The sequence below is a fragment of the Chrysochloris asiatica genome, unplaced genomic scaffold, assembly GCF_000296735.1.
Source record: "Chrysochloris asiatica unplaced genomic scaffold, ChrAsi1.0 scaffold00008, whole genome shotgun sequence".
NCBI lineage: Eukaryota > Metazoa > Chordata > Mammalia > Afrosoricida > Chrysochloridae > Chrysochloris > Chrysochloris asiatica.
In genome coordinates, this window is record NW_006408526.1 from 2,202,949 (window position 1) to 2,227,436 (window position 24,488).

A 24,488-nucleotide genomic window follows, 5' to 3' on the forward strand; every position below is an offset into this window, starting at 1 on the left:
AGCTACCAATTTAGACAAGGTCAGCCAAAAAGAATATATACACAAAAGGGAAAAAGTATCAAGGATGAAATCCTAGGGAAAGTGGATGTTTAAAGCAAGAGGAGTAAACAAAAGAAACTAAGTGGCAGAAAGTCTTTTATGAGACAATTTATCATACTGGAAACCGGTTTAGGTTTGTAGGAGAAAAAAAAAAGTGAAAATATTAATTTTACTAGCTTGGTAACTTTCTATTCCTTAGTTTGCTCATATACAAAATAAGGTTAATATCTTCCTCAGAAAAGTACTATAAGAATGACTAAATAAGGCAGAAAACACTCAATACTGATTACTATTATTATTATGTAATATATAGTGGTGACTGCAATATAATATCTAGCTCATTGGAGTAGCAGAACAGAACTAGATCTTAAGGTATTCATGAGCCTTACAGGAGGGAAAAAGAAAAAAAAATAATGGATCAAGAGTAAGAAGAGACAAACATCACATTTGTTGTTAAAGTGCCATCAAGTTGATGCCAACTCATAGCAACCCTAATGTAGGTTTTCTAAGGCTGGAAAGCTCTGTGGAAGCAGAAAGCCTCATCTTTCTCCCACAAGTCACTGGTAGGCTTGACCAGCTGACCTTGTGATTTGCAGCTGAATGCTTATCCTACAGAACCACTGCATTCCCCAAACATCATACTAAGTACTAAGAAGTTAAATTTATATTCTGAATGATAGAAACCCTATATGATACCATAGAATGGACTCAAAGAATTTCCAAAGCTGTTATCTTTATTAAAGCAGATTGCTACATCTTTCTCCCACAGATTGGCTGGTAGTTTCAAACCACCAACCTTCTGGTTTACAGAAGAGCGCTTAATATTACAACCACCACAAGCGATTTAGTAAGTAGTTCCCATTTTTGGTTTGCTTATTTTTACACAAGAAAATTAAACCTTAATGTTAGTAGGTGCCATCACGTTGGTTCTGACTTATAATGACCTTATGCAACAGAAAGAAATGCTGCCCCAGCCTGCACCATCCTCACAAATGCTGTTACGCTTCAATCCACTGCTGCTACCACCGTGCCAAGCCTTCTCACTGGGGTCTTCCTCTTTATCACTGACCCTCCATTTTACCAAGCATGAAGTCCTTCTCCATGGACTGGTCCCTCCTGCTAATGTGTCCGAAATATGAGAGACAAAGTCTTGCCATCTTGACTTCTTCGGAGCATTCTGGCTGTACTTCTTCCAACAGATTTTTTTGTTCTTCTGGCAGTCCATGGTATTTTAATATTCTTCTCCAACACTATAACTCAAATGCACCAATTCTTCTACAGTCTTCTTTATTCACTGTATAACTTTCACATGCATTATGAGGCTATAGAAAATACCATGGTCTGTGTCAGGTGCACCTTAGTCCTCAAACTGGTATCTTTGCTCTTATACACTTTGAAGAGATCTTGTGCAGCAGATTTGCTTAATGCAATACGTCATTTGATTTCTTGACTGATGTTTCCACGAGTGTTGACAGTGGATCCAAGCAAAATAAAAACCATGACAACTTCAATGTTTTCTCCATTTATTATGATGTTACTTATTAGTCCAGCTATAAGGATTTTTGTTTTGATTACACTGAGATGCAACCCACATTGAAGGTTGTGGTCTTTGATCTTCATCAATAAGTATTTTAAGTCCTCTTCAAGTTTAGCAAATAAGATTGTATCATCTGCATATCATAAACTGTTAATGAGTCTTCCTCCAATCCTAATGTCACATTCTTCTTGATATAATCCAGCTTCTACAATTATTTGCTCAGCAGATAATGAATATAAATGAAACCAAGCTAAAGAAAATTAATGCACTTAAATCCTTTCTGAAAAAGTATTATTGATAATAAAATGAAAGATGGTATCTACCTTGCTGGGAAACCATTTACTTAATTTTCCTAATATATTACATTGGTTCTCAAAATGTAAGGGTATTTTTATAGATTATCTACATAAGTAATGCAAAGTGAAAGCTCAAGGACAAAAGAGATACCTTAAACGCTTATTTTTCAGTTTCTAGTCTACGTTATAAGTATATGCTTAGCGCTTTAGGCTGGGGAGAATAGCACGTACATGCAATCTGCTTTGTTTGGCAGCGAGAAGTAAATACTTTCATCCAAAGATTGACATTAGCTTATTTTCACTAAGAGAAAAAGAAAGAAAAAAAAAGGAGAAGAAAACAGGAAGCATATTAAGAGGGAATGTGTTTGAAGAAAAATACTCAGGCAATGTGACAATTTAATATCTATTTATGCAACTTCATATCTGAATGCAGTCACTCAAAATAATGAAATTTTCCCAGAACTCAACTTTCATGTTTCCTAGTAGTCTGGATATAAATACTCCAGATTGTCTGGCTGTAAATACTAAACAGTCTGGATATAAATACTGAGGTGCTGGGAGGCTGGAGGTACTGTGTATTGCCAGACAGGAGGGGTCCCTGTGGCAGTGGGCCCATTTTCTGTACTGAATAGTCTGCAGTCATAAGGGGAAAGGAAATTGAACAAAAAAATACCATTACAGACCCATGTCTTTAATATTTTCTCCTGGGAGCAAGGGTGGTTCTTCCATTTCTGCTAATTTATTAGACTCCCTCAGGACCTGGATTGGAAAAGGGCAGGAAAAGATACATTTTTAATCAAAGGCTAATTTTTCACTGAAATTTCAACCAAGAATGTTTGTTTTTCATTTAAAGTTATTAACATAGTTATCATATACACTACTTTAAATCAAATTATAAAATGTATAGTGTAGTACTTGAGGTAGTTTTCTTAGAAAAGAGAAAACAACATTAGGGCTGCTAACCATAAAGTCGGCAGTTCAAACCCATTAGCTGCTCCTTGGAAACCCTATACAGAGTCACTGTGAGTTGAAACCAACTCACCAGCACTTAACAAAAAGTTAACAACTTTAGAATATATTTTACACATTTTCTCCTTGAATCCTGAAGTTGCCCCAGAGGAAGTGTTATTATTTCCATTTTATAGATAAGGAAAAAGAAATAAAAATGATAATAATGTTGAAGAGCCATTGAGTTAAAGGGTTAGAGGGTGTATTCCTGCTGTGCAGTGAATTACGAAATATGGCTCTTCTACCTATAGGCTTTCTGCTCCTGTACAGATTTACAGCCTCAGAAACCCTATACAGGGTCACTATGAGTCAGAACCGACTCCATGGCACACTGCCACCTCCACCTACAGCCTTTGTCCAAATATCTGGGTAGAACTAGCCACAGGTGCCTGTGTTCACCAAGTGGGTTAGACAGCTTTCTAATAATGTAAATAAAGTGTACTGAATACTTGTGGGGATGGGACCATGAAATAAAGTGTATAGAATCCTAAAATACGGACTGGTCAGTTTTGCCAACCCACTAGGCTTAAAATGAGCCACTCCAAAGGCAGAAAAAGGGATGTCAGGACCACCAAGAAAGACGAGCCTGGAGTGGGGCACGTTCTTTGGACCAGGGATCATTGTGCTGAGAACCTCCTGTATCCAGGAGTCAGGGAACTGTGACACTGGAGACAGTGAGAAACAGCAAAAATAACAGAAGAAACGGTGGGAGCAGAGGAAGAAGAACCAAGAGACTGACAGGAAACAGAAGAGTGGAATTCCTGACCCACAGAATGAGGAAGTTAAGTGCCTCCAGACAGAAGGTTTGCTGGCAGAGTAGGGTACCTCCGAGCACTTAGTAGAACTACGTTTGCCAACCCACAAAGTTAAAGCTGAGCACCAACCACCTTTGGGCTGAGGCTTACTAGTGGAGTGGATGCCTCTGGGAACTTACCAGCAGAGCTAAATGTGCTTTGCATCACTTGCCTGAACAGGACAAGAGGCCAAGGGACCACAGAGCTGAGAAGTCGAAGGTCAGAGAGAAAGATGCCAATGGATTTCAAAAATGAAAGATAGAAACCAGTTTTCTAAAGGAGTTACAACTCAGAGAAGACACAAGCACCTAAGCTTGTTATGTTATGTTATGTTATGTTATGTTATGTTATGTTATGTTATGTTATGTTATGTTATGTTATGTTTTATATTAAATACATTCCCCTCCAACTACCGAGAGTTCTTCCCTACCTTTACTGCGGGACAGTAGGAGTTGTCTGTACTCCCTGTTTCGACTTCTTCACTTTCCATTAATTCTTCAACTAACTGTAAATCTGGCTTTGCTACCTACCTCTTCCAAAAAACCTACTCCCCTTCCAATAACCACCTCATTATTAAAGTCAACAGACATTTTCAGAATGTATTTTTCATTATTCTTAGCCACATTTGATATTGGCAACAAAACAGCAAATATTTTATTTTTCCATTTCTATAAAATGTATAAAATAGACAAATGTATAGAAACAAAATGTATTAGTGATTACCAGAAGTGTGAGGAGAGGAAACTCAGTAGTTTGGAAGCAGTGGTGATGGTTGCACAATATGGTGAATGGAATTAATGTCACTAAATTACACACTTGGAAACAATAAAAATGGTACGCACACAAATATATACATGGAGTCCTGGTGTGGTGCTGTGAGCTAATGTGCTAGACTGCAAAGTACGTTTGACCACAGGTCACCAGCTGCTCCTTGGAAACCTTATATAGCATCGCTATGGGGTATAACCGACTCAATAGCACTTAACAACACATATATTTTGTTGTTTTTAGGTGCCATTGAGTCAGTACCAACTCATAACAACCCTTTGTACTAAACAGAACAAAACACTGCCCAGTCCTGGGCCAACCTCACTATTTTTGCCACACTTGAGCCCACTGACTAGAGCCCACTGATGCTGCCACTTTGCCAATCCATCTCACTGGGGGTCTTCCTCTTTTTCTCTGACCCTCCACCTTACCAAACATGATATCCTTCTCCAGTGACTGGTCCCTCCTGATAATATGTCCTAAGTATGAGAGCTGAAGTTTGGCCATCTTGGCCTCCAAGGAGCACTCTGGCTGCACATCTTCCAAAACGGATCTATTGGTTCTTTTATCAGATCATGGCACTTTCAATATTGTCCTCCAACACCATAACTCAAAAGCATCGATTCTTCTACTGTCTTCCTTATTCACTGTCAAGCTTTTGCATGCATATGAGGTTATTGAAAATACCATGGCTTAGGTCAGGCACACTTAATCCCCAAGCTGACATCTTTGCTCTTCAACACTTTTAAAAAGGTCTTGTGCAGCAGATTTGCCTAATGCAATACGTCATTTGATTTCTTGACTGCTGCTTCCATGAGTGTTGATGGTTGATCTAAGAAGAATAAAGTTTTTGACAACTTCAATCTTTTCTCCATTGATAAGAATGTTGTTTATTGGTCCAGTGGTGAGGATTTTTGTTTACACTGAGGTGCAATCCATACCAAAGGCTGTGGTCTGTGATCTTCATCAGTAAATATTTTAAGTGTTCTTCACTTTCAGCAAGCAAAATGTTATCATCTGCATGTATAACCATAATTAAATTCTAAAAAGAAAGCTAATATAATATTGAACTCTAATTCATGATCTGTATTCCAAAGCATTTATTTGGAAATATACTGTCCCCTGCAATTTGCTATGAAATGCATCCACCACTAGAAAGCTGTGTGGCTAGGTAGATAGAGGAATGGGAGATAAATGGATAAGCTAGAAAAACAAATAAGAGTAAAACGTTAACAGTAGAATTTAGACGGTGGGTGTAGGTTGTTGCCTGAAAACTTTTCTATGCTTTTAGAAATTTTTGTAATATTGGGAAGAAAATATAAGTCATCTAAAGAAAAACCACTGACCAGTCATGTAAAGAAAACTCACTGCAGGAGTCTATTGGAGGCAGATGATATGGTCACACGTACACAAAATTGAATACAATACAGAGGAAATGGTAAGAATATAAGAGGAGAAATATCAAAATCCTAGTCTGCAGTAGTAGAAATAAATACTGGACCATGGGAAACTTGTTGATAAAATGATCAAATTTGACCTCACATTGATAAAACAAATCATTTTTAGCAATACTTGATTTTTTTTTTACTTCAGACGAATTACATCTCAGATATGTCAGTAATGGAAGAAAAGAGAAGTACAGATTCAATGAAGAAAGGAAGTAAATTAAAAGCAGAGCCTACCTTTCTACCTTTATGCAGTGGGGACTGGGGACTGAAAGAACAAAGTCAGACTGATCTATTGGTTTTTTCAGCACTAGCATAAAAATATCTTTAGTAAGAGAAAAGTTACTTCTTTCTTAGATAAGAGAAGGACTAGGGAAATGTCCTGAAATACTTAAAACTCTTTTTTTTTTAATGTTGTTAAGTGCTGCCAAGTCAATTCCAGCTTGTAGTGACCCTGTATAGGGTTTCTAGGGAGCAGCTGGTGGGTTTGAACTGCTGACCTTATGGTTCACAGTCCAGTGCTAAATTTACAGCACCACACCAGGATGTGAGCTAAAATAATGTTATCAATTTGCTGTCTAAACCATTCACTATTTATTAGATACATCCAGAGTTATAACTATATGAATGTTGCTGTTAAGTGATGTCAAGCTGATGTCAACTCAGAGCAACCCTATATAGAGTTTCCAAGGAGCAGCTGGTGGGTTTGAACTGTTGACTTTGTGGTTACCAGTCCAGTGCATATCCTACAGCACCACACCAGGACTTGTCACCTATGGTGCAACTATTGGTCTCTTGTTTGCGGAAGAAAGAAGAGTACTGAGAATTGAAGACACTTGGAATCAGTAAGTCCAAAGACTAATGGAATATGTGAACATCAGTCTCCACAACTCTGAGACCAGAAGAAGTAGGTGGTGCCTGGCTGCCACTAATAACTGCTTTACATTAGAAGGTGGCAGAGAATGGAGAACAAAATTCAAAATTATATTAAAAAATAATTTAATATAAGTTATTGGTCTTGCGGGTCAGAGAGAGAATGGAGGAACTTGTGACTATAGCCCTCAACCACCCTTCAGGTCTAGAAAGGAACACACCTTTATCACCCAATTTTCAGCCAGGCTATAGATAGGTATAAAGAAAGGACAACACTGGTGATGTATGCTCACCATGGAATGGTCAATCATTCCAAATCAAAAGGGCAGTATTTACCTAAGGACAAAGTTGAGAAGGGATGGAATTCAATATAATATTTAACTATTTTCTTTTTATCATAAGAAAAGTCTATTAATCATATTAAAATCTTACTGGTGAAAAAATTAAGACTAAAATCTATAATACATTTTATTCTATTCCTAAAATATAATTAGTTTAGGTTTGCTCTCTCCCAATCCCTTTTTTCTCTCCCCATTTTTTTCCATGCCTACTTTACCAAACTATTTTCAAACTGCTGAGTAATTCAGTAATTTTCCATGACTTTAACCTCTGCAGCTCCCTCCCTCTTCCTTTCTCTCTCATCGAGAACTTGCTATAAGGAAATTCAGAAAACTTGTCTCTAATGATGGCAATTTATGAATCAGTTTGTACATGAAATGGTCCGAAAAATAGGAAGGATTTTTCTGAATTCTGAAAAACACTAAATAATAATGAGCCAAAAGGGAAAACTGTGTCTGGAGAACTTATAAAATATCCTTCCTGGAGCTGTTGGGGACTTTAGACACAGAGAGGGAGAGTGCCTGTGTGCTGATGACCGGGCGTGGGGGTGGGGGACATGTTTGTAGTGTATACCCTTTGGTTGGTTGATGATGCATGGAGGGGATTGTAACCATAGCAATGAAATGATACACTATAGGATGAATGTAAAACTAATGTTTTCCCATGTAAACTATCACATAATTCACAAAAAAAAAAAAAAAAAAAAAAAAAAAAAGCCCTCCTACTTTGTATACTAAAATCCCGATGGGGGGAAAAAAAAAAAAGAAAGAAAGAAAGAAATGTACTTCTCTCTAGAACAATTCTGCTTTTTAAAGCACTGTTTACATGAAATTTTTTTTTTCTGTTTTTTATACATCTTGACTGACAAACCATAAAGTGGGCAAATAAATCACAAACAAATATCTGAAAATGACCAAGCACAGATGAGCATCTGGGATGGATCTGAACGACTACACATTTGAAAGTGCATCTGCGCTGAACACAGGAGAACCCTTTCTTTTCATCACACAGTCAAGGACAATTTCATTTTCAGCTGAAACCATAATTACTAAGAGCTGGACAATATTACATCACCATTGATGCTTCAATAAGGATAAAAAATGAGTAACTGAGCAACAGTCTAGAAAGGATCACCTCGTATCAAGGGAAAATTTCAAATTTGAACCTTAAAATACAATTTGTTTCCAAACCACACAGGTAATAGGTTGAATGAAGCTCATGGCACAAGATACAATTAAATGCATGCCAGTTCTTTCTCTTTTCTGCAAAAGGCTACTTATGAAAAATCATCTATCTCTTAAAGGTAATATAGCATTAATTCTATCTATCACCCAATTCCTATTTTACTGCTTCTTTTTTGATGCTTGTATTCCACTAAGTTACAACTCAGATGTTGACAAGACAGCATTCTAGTGCCAATAGTGCAGCAAGAAACTGATAAAGGGAAGGAAAAAAGACATCAGGGCCACAAGTAAAAATGATGCTGGAGGTCACATAATAGAATTTTGCTAAGACCAATGATATACTCATTAGAAATACCTTATTTCAACAACATAACTAGCAACTATGTTCAATTCCAGGGAGCACAGTGGTTCTCTAGGATAAGCACTGTGAACCACAGGGTCACCAGTTGAAGCTCACCAACTGCTCCATGGGAGAAGGATGTGGCTTTCTGCTTCCACAAAGATTTATAGCCTCGGAAACCCCACATGGGGTCGCTATGAGCCAGAACTGACTCAACAACACTTAACAACATGCTCTATTCCAGAACATTTAATTGTGTTCATGTGGAACTTGTACATAGATCAAAAGGCAGTTGTTTGAACAGGACAAGGGAATACTGAGTGGTTTAAAATCAGTAAAGATATGTACCAGGATTGGATCTTTTCATCATACTTATTCAATCTATATGCTGAGGAAATAATCCAAGAAGTTGACTATATGAAGAATACTGCATCATGAATGAAAGAAAATTCATTAACAACTGGTGATATGCATGAGACACAACTTTGCTTGCTCAAAGTGAAGAGACCTTGAAGAACTTATTGATGAAGACCAGAGACTTTGTATGGATTACACAAATCAACACCTATGGAAGTAGTAATCTAGAAATCAATCGGTATATTGCATTGGGCAAATCTGCTGCAAAAGACCTCTTTAAAGTTTTCAAAAGGCAAGAAGTCACTTTATTAACTAAGATATGTTTGACCCTTTAATCACCTATTATGCATAAGAAAGCTGGAAAATATAAAAAGGAGAATGTGGAAAAATTGATGCATTTAAATTGTGGCATTGGCAAAGAATTATGAATATACCATAGACAGCTAGAAGAACGCAAACAAATCTTTCTTTGAAGAAATACCGACACAATGCTCCTCAGAAGGATGGTGAGACTTCATCTTACATACTTCAAACATGTGATCAGGAAAGAACAGTCCCTAGAGAAAGAGATCATGATTGGTAGAGGGTCAGGAAAAAAACAAGTCATTCAACAAGATGGACTGACACCATGGCTGAAACAATGGGCTCAAACAGCAGTGACTGAAAGGATGGCACAGGACTGGGTAGTGTTCATTCAATTGTACACATGTTCACTGTAAGTCAGTAATGACTCAGCAACACCTAATAACAACAACAGTATCCAGAAAGAAACGATAGTTGAAGATATGAGAAAGAAAGAGCATAAGAAAGAAAAGAAGAAGGGAAAACAAGGGATAAGGGCACCTTAGGGTGACCCGTAAGATGAAGAGGGAGTATCACAAAATACACAAACAAAGTAGAGTTATTAAGAAGTAAACTATAGTCATCAGCTTTGCATACATACACACACATACAAATCTACATACAATCAAATCCATTATGTGTGTATGTCATTACCCAAGTACATGCCATTTCTTCCTGTTTCCAGTCTATCTGCCCCTAATACCATCTGCTTATGTATCCATAGCCTCTTCTACCCTTTCAACCACTACCCTCAACAAATGGGAGATTATACATACAATTCTGTACCTCAGTTTTTAAAGGCTGTCTTAAAAATCTTTTCATATCCACATAGACTCTTTTCAAAGACTGAATACTATTCTACTGTAAAGATGTAAATAATTTAATCATACCCCATCAAAAGACATTCATATAGTTTCCAAATTTTGTCATTACAAATTTGAGAATTATCTTGTCAAATGAAAAAGAAATCATATTGGTATTTTTTACAATAACCGTAGTATTTATAGAGTAAGGGAAGACTAAAATCTAAACAACACTGAGGATTTCAACTTAAAAACAAAGTATGTCTTTTTATTTACTTAAGTCCCGCCACAGAGTTTTAAAGTTTTCCTCTATGTTATTGTTAAATGCTGTTGGGTCAGTTCTGACTCACAGTGATTCTATATGGGGTTTCCAAGGCTTCAAATCTTTGCTGGAGCAGAAACCCTCACCTTTCTCCTATGGAGCAACTGGTGGGCCCCAACCACCAACCCTGTGGTTCGCAGACCAGTGCTTAAGTTGATTCATAGGTATTGTTGTTGTTATGTGCCGTGGAGTTGGTTTTGACTCATAGCGACCCTGTGCAGGGTTTCCAAGGCTGTAAATCTTTACGGGAGCAGAAAGCCTCATCTTTCTTCCGTGGAACAGCTGGTAGTTTTGAACTGCTAACCCTGCAGATAGCAGCCCGATTTGTAACTACTAGGCTACCAGAGCTCCTTCATAGGTATTAGAACTTTTAAATTATTATATGATATTTTTTTGGTTGTTGTTAACTGTTGTTGAGTCGATTCCAACCCACAGCAACTTTGTATAGGGTTTCCAAAGAGCATCTGGTGGGTTTGAACCACCATCCTTGCATTTGTCAGTCCAATGTTTATCCTATAGCACCATACCAGAACTTCATTATAAGCTTATATTAGAAAATGATTGATTCTTACATATCAATTTTATAATCAGCCACTTAACTAAACTCATTTGTTTCTGATAGTTTATTACAGTGGCATAATAACAGGCATCCTTATCCTGTTCTTTCATGGGAATGCCTTTAGTGTTTTCACATTTAAATGTAAAGACAATACTTATATAAGTATTCATCCTTTCCTTTATAACTAAGAGTTTCAAAAATATGGACCAATTATTGAATTTAATCAAATGTCCTTTAATAAAGAATTTTTCTGTAACAAGATGATCACATGGAAACATGAATGAATAATTACAGAGTTTACAACAGTAGCATTATGCTTATATTTGAAGTCTGAAAGCTTTTGCCTTCTCCAGAATAACATCAGGCTCCTATGTATTCCATGCCCTTACTGTCAGGTGAACAGAGATAATACTATCCTTGTTGTGATCGTGAGTACATTAAATAGACTTCCATGACTGTTTCATATTTTCTAACTTTTAAATGGTCTCTATTTAACTTCTGTTAAAATTATTTGGCACTTTTCTACTAAAACCCATTCAAACCTTTTATTCTTTAAGTCTTGATGGGATTATTAATATCTGAAAACTCAAATCAGAATAATTACAAACCCAACAGACCTGCTATGCTATACAGGATGTCATAGATGTAGATAATTTCAGAGAAACAAGACTTCTAATAGAGGAATACATATAAACTATATGGTATGTGGAGGGACTATATCACTGTGTGTAAGTGACTTGGATCGTACTAAAATGTGGATAACTGGCAGTACAACGTATTAGCTACGAGACCTTGGACACATAATCTCTCTATAAATCATTATCATTTGTAAAATGGTGATAATAATAGCACCTACCTTACAGAATTGGTAAGAGTATCACAAGATATAGTTAATGTACAACACTTAGAACAATGCTCTGCATATTGTGTAAGTATTCAATAAATGTTAGCTATTATTGACCATTATTACGGGAGTAATCATGAAAATCTTTTATACTACAAAGAAGTTCACTATCTGTTGACAAAGAACTTAAAAGTTTTCCAACTGAGAAAGGAATTACACATTTTTCTTTGACAAACATATAAGAATTATAAATTTGCTGACCTCTTCTGGGATATGGTATAAAGACTCAGGTCTTTAAAAATAGTACTTCATCAATATCTCCTGCGTAATTAAAAGTTATAGGAGCATTAATAGTGTTGGTCACAAATAACTAACACAAAAAATGTCATCATAACTTTAAGAACAGTAACAAAAAACAAACTAACCCCACTATCACTGAGTCGATTCTGACTCACGGCGACCCTATATACGGTTTCTGTGACTGTAAATCTTTACAGCAGCAGATAACCTCATCTTTCTCCCAAGGAAAGGCTGATGGGTTTGAACAACTAACCTTGCCATTAGCAGCCCAACACCTAACCCACAGAGCCACCAGGGAACACACACTTACCCTCAGATCAGGTGAGAAGTTGTCTGCAGAAGTTGAAATGGAATCTGATGATATGACAGAAGCTGATTTTGTATGCACTGAATTCTCTGAATGAGAAGTGGAGGCACTACAAAATATAAAAGTACAGTACGATTGAAAAATGAGACTGAAAAGGAAAATTTCAGGAATTCCTTTTATCACAAATTCATTATTTACTAAAACTCCCATATGGCAATGCATCCAACTTGGCCAATATAATTTTATCTCTAAATATTGATAAAATTACAAATTCTCTATTCCCATAAGGTCTAGTATTCTTACCAGCCAAGTTCCTTCTCTAGTACTAATGAACATGTTTCAAGCTAATGACTTCCATTATCCCATTCACTGAACATTTACTGAGTGACCCAATGTGCAAAACACTTCAACAAGCACTGTGACTGGAAGATAACTATTACACAGTCCTAACTCAAATTTAACAACAATTGTGAGGATAAGGCAGGACTGGGCACAGGGTCACTGTTGAACAGAGGGTCTGTTGGGCAAAGGGTAGAAACCAAATCAAAAGCACCTAACAATAACAACAATGTTCATAAAGATCACAAGCATGTGGCAAAGACATGGAAGTTAGCAAGTGGTGCAATGTGATAATCACACTAAAAGAAAGAGTAGTGCTTCAAAAAGCACATAGAAAAAATTCATTATCTTTTAATTCTACTTTTGCACCAACTTTTTGAAACCTCCTATTATCTAAAGATATATATATATATATATACACACACTGAGTTCATATATATAATGTGTGTGTGTATGTGTATATATATATATATATAGATATAGATATAGATATATATATATCCAGTAGCTACATAAAATAAGCACTGGACTGCAAACCACCAAGTCTGCAGTTCTAGCTCACCAGCTGCTCCATGGGAGAAAGATGAGTCTTTCTGCTCCTGCAAAGATTTAAAGCCTCAGAAACTCTACACAGGGTTGCTGAGTCAGAACCAAGTCCATATACCAGGACTCCATATATTGTTGTTGTTAAATGCTGCTGAGTTGGTTCCAACTCACAGCGACCCTGTATAGGGTTTCCAAGCAGCTGACTTTGCAGTTCAAACCATGATTGCAGTCCAGAGCATTAACCCACAGTGCCACACCAGGACTCCAGAACTCCAGACACAGATACAAATATAGATATATAAGTCCTAGTATGGCGCTGTAAGATAGACACTGGACTGCTAACCACAAAATCAGTGGTTCAAACCTACCAAACACTCCTCGGAAACCCTAGAAAATGTCACTATGATTGTGAACTGATTCAAAAGTACCTAACAACAACAGCAAAAATATAGACCAAGTCTTTAAGATAATATTTATTTATAATAGTCAGTGGGAAATTAAACCTAACAGATAGGTTTTTTTCTGGAGCTCTGTGTTGAAACAGTAAATTCTGTGAACATTTTTGATTAAAAACATGAAAGTGACATCTTAACAATAAAGAGAAAGTAGAATTTCTTAAAATATTTTCATTGTTTTCACAATCAGTGATGTTACCAGACACTGTGCATATTTCCAACACTCATCTGCCAATTTGTCATACTGTGGTGGCTTGTGTGTTGCTGTGATTCTGGACACAATGCAAAGATATTTTAAATACCAGGAGGATCACCCATGGTGGACAGGTTTCAGCGGAACTTCTAAACTAATAAAAACTAGGGAGGAGAGGTGGACCACTATTGAATGATTAGACACTGAAAACCTTATGAATTCCAGCAAAACACTTTCATAAATAGTGCTGGAAGATGAGCCCTTCATTGGGAGGCACTCAAAATAAACTGGGGAAGAGATGCCTCCTACAGTAGAGGTGACTATAATGACATGAGTGGAGCAAAGCTTTCAGGACCCTCATTTGCTGATGGGGCACAGCTCAAAATGAGAAGAAACAACTGTAAACATATACATCAATAATCACAATGTGGAAAAGTATGAATCTAGGAAAACTGGAAGTTGTCAAAACTGAAATTAAATGCATAAAGATCGATATCCTAGGTAGTAGTGACCTGAAATGGACTGGTATTGGTCATTTTAAATCGGACAATAACATGGTTTTCTATTCCATGAATGACAAATTAAAGAGGATTATCACTGATTCATCATCAAAGAGCATTTCAAGATCTGTCTTGAAGTACAATACTGTCAGTGATAGGATATTATCCACACTCCTACAAGGAAGTCCCATTAGCAGTGCTATTATTCAAATTATGCACCAACCACTAAAACCAGTGTTGATAAAACTAAAGAACTATACCAACTTCTTTAGTCTGAAATAGATAAAAAATGTAATCAAGATATAATCAAAGATTCATTAATAATTAATGGAATGTGAAAGCTGGAAAACATGAGCTTGGTGATAGAAATAATGCTGGAAATACCATGATAGAATTTTGCAAAACCAACAACTTGTTCATTGCAAATACCTTTTCAACAACATTAATGACTGCTATTCACATGGACCTTACAACATGGAAGACACAGGAATTAAACTGATTGCATCTCTGGGAACTGACGAAGAAGCTCAATATCATCAGACACAAGAAGGCCAGAGGGTGACTGCTGAGCAGATCAGCAACTGTTTACACACAAGTTTAAGTTAAAGAAAATTCACACAAGTCCATGATAGCGAAAATATGACCTAGAATATATCCCACCTGAATTAGAAACTATCTCAAGAGCAGATTTGAAGCATTAGATACTAATGACCAAAGAGCAGAGGAGTTGTGGGGTGACATCAAGATCATACAGGAAGAAAGCAAAGACAGGAAAATAGTGGATGTTAGACAACTTTGAAACTTGCTCTTGAGCACAGAAAAGCTAAAGCAACCAGAAGAGGAAGTAAAAGAGCCAAAGAGAAAATTTCAAAGTGCAGATTGAGAAGACAGAGGATTATAAACTAAAAGAGAAGAACATGCTCAGCATTTTCCAAGCGGAAACAACTGAAGAAAAAATTGAAGCGTCGTATTGCAGTATTTAAGGATCTATAAGCAATGGAAGTCATTTGAACTGCAAGGTCAGTGGTTCAAGCTCACCAGGGGCTCCTTGGAAATCCTATACAGGGTCACTATGGGTCGACTCGACAGCACTTAACAACAACAACCACAGGTAATGGAGTATGGTGTGGTACTATAGAATAAGCACCAGATCGCAAGACTGATTTGAACCACAAGTTAAACTCACCAGCTGCTCCTCAGGAACCATATACAGGGTCACTATGAGCTGGAAACAAGTCCACAGCACTTAACAACAACAATGGGCAAAATATTAAGCAACAAAATAACATCAAAGGAATACAAAAAGTAACTGAACCAAAAAGAATTTGTTAATGATCAACCATTTCAAGAGGCAGCAGATGATCAAGAACCAATAGTATTGAAGAAGTCGAAGGTTCACTGAAAGCACTAGCAAAAAACAAGGGTCCAGGAATTGATGAACTATAAATCGAAATGTTTCCACAAACTGATGAAGCACTGGAGGCACACACTTGCCTAGGCCATGAAATTTGGAAGACAGCTGTCTGGCCAATTAATTGAAAGAGATCCATGTCTATGCCCATCCCAAAGAAAGGTGACCCAACTGAATGCAGAAATCATCAAACAATTATTATTACCACATGCAAGTAAAATTTTGCTGAATATAATTTTAAAATACTTGCTGCAGTAGTACAGCAATAGGGAGTTTCCAGAAATTCAAGCTGGATTCAGAAGAAGACACAAAATGAGGGATATTATTGCTGACATCACATGTATGTTGGCTAAAAAGAGACTACTAGATAAATGTTTGCTGTTGTTGTTGTTAAGTGTTGTCAAGTCAGTTCAGACTCACAGTAAATCTGTATAGTGTTTTCGGGGAGTGGTTGTTGAGATTAAACTGCTGATCTTGAGGTTCAAACTGATCTTGCGGCCCAGGGCATTATCCTGTAGTGCCACCCAGAACTCCAAATAGATGCTGACTTGTGCTTTATTAACTATGTGTGGATCATAACAAACTATATGCATAGCATTGTGAAGAATGGATATTCCAGAACACTTAACTGTGCTCATGAGGAACTTGTACATAGACCAAGAAATAGTCATTCAAATAGGACAAAGGGATACTGAATGGCTTAAAATCAGGAAAGGTGTGAGCCAAGGTTAAATCTTTTCATTATATTTATTCAACCTGTATGCTGAGCAAATAATCTGAGAGGTTGGATTATATGAAGAAGAACATGGCATCAAGACTGGAGGAAGACTCATTACATGCAGATGACACGACACTGTTACATGCAGATGACAAGACACTGCTTGCTGGAAGTGAAAAGAACTTAAAATGTTTGGGAATGAAGAACAAAAACTACATAATGTCCTTCTCCAGGGACTGATCCCTCCTGCTAAAATGTCCAGAATATGAGAGACAAAATCTAGTCATCTTCAATTCTGGCTGCACTTCTTCCAAGATAGACTAGTTTGTTCTTCTGGCAGTTCAAGGCACTTTCAATACTGTTCACCAACACCCTTATTCAAATGCATAGATATTTATACATTCTTCTTTATTCAGTGTCCAACTTTCACGTGTGTGTTCGTTGTTGTTAAGTGCCATCGAGTCAGTTCCAACTCACAGCTACCCTGTAGAGGGTTTCTGAGGAGTGGCAGGTGGGTTTGAACCGCCTACCTTGAGATTAGCAGTCCAGGGTTAGCTGATAGCACCACACCAGCTCTCCTGACATGTAAGGCATTTTAAAACACCAAGGCTTGAGTCGGAAGCACCTTAGTCCTCAAACTGACATCTCTGTTCTTTAACACTTTAATGATGTCTCTTGTAGCAGATTTGCCCAATGCAGTAAGTTGTTTGATGTCTTGACTACAGTGTCCTTGAGTGTTCATTGTGTATCCAAGCAAAATGAAGTTTTGACAACTTTTCTCCATTTACCATGATGCTATTGGCCCATTTGTGAGGATTTTCGTTTTCTTTACATTTAGGTGCAATTCATACTGAAAGCTGTAGTCCTTGATCTTCATCAGTTTTAGCATCCTGGTGTGGCACTGTAGGATAAGCACTGGACTGCTAATCACAAAATCAGCAGTTCAAACTCACAGTTGCTCCTCAGAAACTCTATATAGGGTCACTATAAGTCAAAACTGACTTGATGGCATTTAACAACAACAGTAAATATTTTAGTCATTTTCATTTCCAGTAAGCAGGTATTATCATCTGCATATCATAGGTTGTTAATGAATGAGTCTTCCTCCAATTCTGATGCCACCCTCTTCTTTGGCAGCAAATTTGTCTAATGTAACATGTCAAGTGATTTCTTGACAGTTTCTGCCATGAGCACTGATAGTGAATCATTTACCATGATGTTATTTATTGGTCCAGTTGTGAGGACTTCTGTTTCCTTTACATTGAGATGCAATTCATACTGAAGACTCATCTTTGATCTTCATCAGCATTTCCTTTTTCCAAAGAATCCTTCAATATTGCAACCTGAGGCTTAAAACTTTTCTTCAGTTCTTTCAGCTTGAGAAACACTGAACATTTTCTTCCCTTTTGCTTTTCTAACTCCAGGTCTTTGCACATTTCATGGTAATACTTTGTCTTCTTGAGCTGCCCTTTGAAATTTTCTGTTCAGTTCTTATACTTCCTTATTTCTTCCAGTCACTTCAGCTTCATTATGCTGAAAAAGTTTTTAGAGTCTCTTCTAATATCCATTTCTGTCATTTTTATCTTTACTGCCTTTTCAAAGATCTTTTGCTTTCTTCATGTATGATGCTCTTGATATCATCCCACAACTCTTCTGGTTTTCAGTTATTAGTGTTTAATGCATCAAATCTGTCCTTGAGATGGTTTCTAAATTCAGGTGGGATAAATTCAAAGCCATACTCTGACTTTTATTGACTAGTTTCAATTTCCTTCAGCTTCAGCCTGAACTTGCATATGAGCCATTGATGGTCTGGTTCCACAATTTAGCCCCTGGTATTCTCATGGCTGATACTGAGCTTCTCCACAATCTCTTCTCACAGATGTAGTCAATTTGATTCTTGTGTGTTGGTATTTAAATATTGGCAGCATAGCTTCTATTATCACAGCCATGCAAGTCACCACAATATAGCAAACTGACAGATGAGTACTGAAATATAAATTATGTGTGCTCTCAAATTCTAGCCATATGTGAGAAGTAGACTCCACATTAACTATCTATGCATTTGATTGTGATGAATGCCACACAGTAGTTTTTAAAAGAAGGAAATATACACACATACTATAGTGTGGAGTCCTGGTGTGGTGCTGTAGAATAGGCACGGGGCAGCAAGGTCAGCTGGAACTGCAAAGCTGGTGATTTAAATCAACCAGCCACTTATCGGAAACCCTATGCAGGAATCGATTCCACGGCACACCACCAGTCTCGTTAGGGTGCCTTCTAAAAAAAAAAAGATCCAATCAAAACTGTGATTTCCAAGGGGATCTCCTAGGCCAGTTAAATTCAAAGCAGAAAAATCAGCACAGGTTATGGTGACTGCATTTTGGGATCCCAAAGGGGTAAATCTTGATGTATTTTCTTATAAGGACTCAGGATGATCATGGGAGCTTATTGTAATGGTGTTTTAGGAACATTTCTATTTCCAACTTTTTTTAGAAAACGCCATACCATTTTCCAGAGTGGTTGCACCATTTTATAGTTCCACCAACAATGTATGAGAGTTTCAGTCTCTCCACACAGTCATCATGTGTTATCTTTGGGTTTTTGTTTTCCTTTTTTTTTTTTTTTTTTGTACTTTGTTATTATTGCTGGGGTAAGATATTTCACTATTGTTCTGATTTACAGCTCTCTAATGAACAGCTTTCATAAATTAGTTGCCTGAATGTTATCTTTGGTGATGTATGTTGTTGTTGTTATGTGCCATCGAGTCGATGTATATTCTGTTCTTAATGAGCACTGATGGGGATGGGAAGGGGGAATTCTAGAAAAATTCAGATCATTTAATAGTGTATAATAATAGGCAGTAAAATCACTTAATAAGCAAATGGTGTAGGCCACAAAATGCAAAGATAGAAGATATACAAGGAGTACAAGTCTGAATGGGATACGTGGAAATACTGCAGTAGAATTTTATGTTGCTAAATCTGAGGTATTTAGAAAATATCCAAGGGGAAATGTTCATCAAGAATTTCAAAATTCTGTTTTGACATTCTTTGAAGAGCGATAGCGAGGTGATAGTTAAATCCATGAAACTAAATTACATAAGCCAGGAAAAAAAAAAAACATAAAGCAAAAAATTTGTGATTTAGTAAATGGAATTATATCATCTGCATAGAGACCAGACGTAAAGTAGGGAACAATGGTTAGAGAGATGGGGACTCGAGAGAATTCTAGTGAAAGCCTAGAAGAGTATTTCACAGTAGGTAGTTAACAGTATATAATAATACTACAGGACTGTCAAGGAAAATAAAAGAAAAATCCACTGGATTTTATTTAGTCTCTTACTAATTTGGATACGTTAAGTCTGTTACTAAGTTCACAAAGTCTGTTTTCTAAATAAACACTAAGGAGCCCTGGTAACATAGTGGGCTATGAGATGGGCTGCAGGTCAGCAGTTCGAATCTATCAGCTGCTCTGTGGAATAAAGATGAGGCATCTGCTGCCATAACTATTTACAGCCTCTGGTTACAATGAGTTGGAACTGACTCAACAGAGCACAACTACCACCACCACAAATCTGATTATTAATGAAAAAAGTTGAGGTAATGAGACATGGACTACTTTTAACTTATTGCCCCCCCCCCCCCCAGAGTGCTTATCTACATCTGTACAGACTCCTACTTCCTACCTTAGATATGCACAGATGCACACACACATCTGTACTGGAAGAAGTCAAGCCAAATGTTCCTTAAAAGTCAAGAATGGCAAAATTTTGTCTTCCATACTTCAGTATTTTGATCTGTTGTGTATTATAGGTTCACTATGAATCAGAAGCACTCACTTACCTATGCCAACAAATTTGCAAAACAGATACCTGGCCAATTGATTGTGCTTATTTGTATTCATTCCAAAGATAGGTGACACCAAACAGAATGCAGAAATTATCTGACAGTATCATTCACAACACATGCAAATAAAGTTTTTCTAGAGATCATTCAACACCGGCTGCACTAGTCCAATGACAGAGGACTGCCAGAGGTTCAAGCAGATTTAGAAAAGGCCGTGGAACGAGGGAGATCACTGGTAATATCAGATGGATCTTCAATGAACGCAGAGAATACCAGAAAGATGTTTACCGGTGCTTTATTTTTGATTACAGAAAGGTTTACAATTGTGTGGAACATGGCAAGCTATGGGCAACATTGCAGAGAATGAGTATTCTGGAACATTTAATTGTGCTCATGGGGAACCTGTACATAGACCAAGCAGCTGTTCGAACAAAACACCGAATGGTTTAAAATTAGGAAAGGTGTGCACCATGGCTGTATTCTTTCACCACACGTATTCAATCTGTATGATGAACAAATAATTCAGAGAGTTAGATTATATGAAGAAGAATGGGGCATCACAATTGGAGGACACTTATTAACAACCTATGATATGCAGATTATACAACCTTGCTTGCTGAAAGAAATGAGAACTTAAAATATTTACTGATGAAGATCAAAGACTTTGGTATGAGTTGTACCTCAATGCTAAGAAAACAAAAATCTTCACAATAGAACCAATAAATGACATCATGATAAAGGGAGAAAAGACTGAAGTTGTCAAAGACTTCATTTTGCTTGGATCCACCATCAACACTTATGGAAGCAGCAGTCAAGAAATCAAACAACATATTACATGTATGGTTGTTGTTGTTGTTAAGTGCAGTCGAGTCGATTCCGACCCATAGTGACTGACCCTGCATAGGGTTTCCTAGGAGCAGCTGGTGAGCTTGAACCACCGACCTTGCAGTTCAAACGGCTTTGCAGTCTGGCACATTAACCTACAGTGCCACACCAGGACTCCACATGTATGGTAGGTGGTAATAATATTTTTAAAATAAAACACTGACCTAGCCTTAGACTAATGTCTCCCACATAAATCAAACCAATCCAAACCAATTACCACTCATAGCACCTGTGGCACATATTGTTGTTGTTACAGTGTACTGTCGAGTGGTTCTAACTCACAGCCATCCTGCACAAGGTTTCCAAAACTGGCTTGTGGGTTTGAACGATCAACCTAGTGGTTACCTGTCCAGGGCTTATCTAGAGCGTCACACCGGCACATATTGCTCTTGTCGTTTTTGATTTGACTGTTGTTGTTAAGTGCTGTTGAGTCAGTTCTGACTCCTAGCAAGCCTGAATAGGGTTTACAAGGAGCAGCTGGTGGGTATGAACTGCTGATCTTGTGGTTAGCAGTCTAATGCTTATCCTACCGTGCCACATGAGGACTCCTTGGCACATACTAGGGGCTATATAATTTATTGAATGAATCAATTAGCTAATATTTATTGAGTGCTTATCATATGCCAGGTCACATACTTTTAAAAATTAAATACTGTAATGCAATGCAGAGTTTAGCACATTCTATGACAAACAAAAACACTAAAATAATGTAAACAATTACTTCACTTCATGATAGCTGGAAATAGAAAAACTATTTCTATTAGAGAACTCTAGTTTATCTGAATAGGGTTAAATACAGAATTACAGGATTAAAACAAGAAGAATTCTTAAAGAAGAAAGAAGCTAAATTATACATAAGTCTCTGCCAGACAAAAATCAAGATAATTTATTAAGCAGAACAAATAAACAAAAAAATTCCATTTGGAGAACTATATATTTGATAAGGGTTTAAAATATAGAATAAATAATTCCTCAAAAAAAAATCCAATAAAAATGGACCAAGATCTTGAACAGACATATCAACAACGAGGCAACAGCACATGAAAAGATGCTCAATGTCCTAAGTCATTTGTTGTTATAGCTGTTAAGTGCCATCAAGTAGCTTCCAATACATACATAGCGACCCTGTATAGGGCTTCCAAGGAGCAGTCAATGGATTCGAACTTCTGACCTTGTGATTAGCAGTCAAGTACTTACCCTACAGCACCATGCCAGGGCCCTCTTAGTTTGTTGTTGTTGTTACTGCTGTTAAATGTTGTCAAGTCGGTCTGACTCATAGAGACCCCGTATACGGTTTCAAGGAGTGGCTGTTGGGTTTGAACCACCAACCGTGTGATTAGCAGTCCAGTGCTTATCTTATAGCATCACACCAGGACACCCCTTAGTTATTTAGGGAGATGTAAATCAAAATCACAATGAGATGCTACCTTGCCCCAACAGAAAGGCTATGAGAAAAATAAAAAATAAAAAAAGAAAGTAACAGATATTGATAAGGATGTGGAGAAACTGGAGCCCTCCCTCACCCATTGCTGGTAAGAAGGAAAACTGTTAGAGCCATTGTGGAAACCAGTTTGGCAGTTCTTCACAAAATTAAACACAATCAGAACTGCCTCAATGGCAACTAATGACCACCATACTCAGCATTCTGAAACCTAGGTGTAGACCTAAAGGGAGTGCAAGCAGGAAAGCAAACAGAATCCTCTACATCAATGTTCACTGCAGCACTACTCACAGTAGCCAAAAGGGGAAAATAAAATGTGCTATATACACAACAATGGAATAATAACCCAACCAAACCCATTACCCCATTACTGTAGAGTAAGAGTGACCCCACAGTTGTTGTTGCTGCTATTAAGTACCATCAAATGTGTCCCGCCTCATATCGACCCTACACAGGATTTCTAAGGAGCAGCTGGTGGATTTGAACCACCAACTTTGTGGATAACAGACCAGTGGAACAGTGCCACGTCAGGACTCCCCATTACTCAACCATAAAAAGTAATTAAATCTTGATACATGCTATTAAAAGTTGGATGAACCTAAAAAGCATTATGCTGAGTTTAAAAAGTCAGTCACAAAAGGCTAAATATTGTATGACTCCACTTATATAAAACAAGTAATAAATGTACAGAAACCAAAGCTTACTAGGGGTAATCGAGGTGAAAGGCGTCCCTGACTGGCACAAATTGGTTAAGCCAAAAGGCTGGCATACTTAAAGAAAACAAAAATCCTCACAACTGGACCAATAACTAAAATCACGATAAACAGAGAAAAGATTGAAGTTGTCAAACACTTCATTTTGCCTGAACCCATAGTCAACACACATGGAAGCAGTAGTAAAGAAATCAAACAACATATTGTATTAGGAAAATCTGCTACATTGACCTCTTTAAAGTGTTAAGATGACAATTTAAGAGGACTAAGATGTGCCAGACCCAAACCATGATATTTTCAATTGCCTCTTAAATATGTGAAAGTTGTACAATGAATAAGGAATGCTGTAGAAAAATTCATTCATTTGAATTATGGTGTTGGCAAAGAATACTGAAAGCACCATGGACTATCCTGAGAGCAAACAAATTTGTCTTGGAAGAGTACAGCCAGAATGCTCCTTAGAAGTGATGATAGCTAAATGCCATCTCTTGTTCTTTGGGCATGTTGTCAGGGAGGGACCAGTTCATGAATAAGGACATCATGCTTGGAAAAGTGTGAGTATCAGCGACGAAGAGGAAGATCCCAAATGAGATGGAGCAGGACCAGGCAGTGTTTTATTCAGTTGTGCACGGGGTTGCTATGAGTCAGAACACAGTCAATGGTACCTAACAACAAAGTGGCCTTGGAAATAAGGCCTGACAATCTGCTGAGAAATGATTACAGCCTTGAAAACCTTCAAAGGGTTTTTATTGTGCACACATGGGATCACTGTAATCAGGAATTGATTCTACAGCAACCAACAACAACACAACAACAAAGGTGTGAAGGAGGCGGGGAAAGAAGACCAGTGCTTAGGGACACTGAGTTTCTTTTAAGGGTGGTATAATAATTTGGAAAACAATAGTAGTTATGGTTACACAACATGATAAACATAACCTCACTAAAATGCACATGTAAAAATTGCTGTACTGGAAAATATTTTGTT

General features: G+C 37.3%; 1 protein-coding gene across 2 annotated transcripts in view; it reads right to left on the reverse strand.

Moving 5' to 3' along the window:
* Positions 1 to 24,488, reverse strand: part of MTMR2 (myotubularin related protein 2) — a 100,277-nt gene that overhangs the window by 42,140 nt on the left and 33,649 nt on the right. For both annotated transcript variants that reach the window (XM_006833750.1, XM_006833749.1), the window contains 2 exons: positions 12,461 to 12,566; positions 2,556 to 2,631 (listed from right to left, as the gene is read on the reverse strand). In XM_006833750.1, coding sequence (XP_006833813.1) covers positions 2,556 to 2,601 — 46 coding nt within the window. In that variant the 5' untranslated portion in view covers positions 2,602 to 2,631; positions 12,461 to 12,566. The remainder of the gene's footprint in view (positions 1 to 2,555; positions 2,632 to 12,460; positions 12,567 to 24,488) is intronic.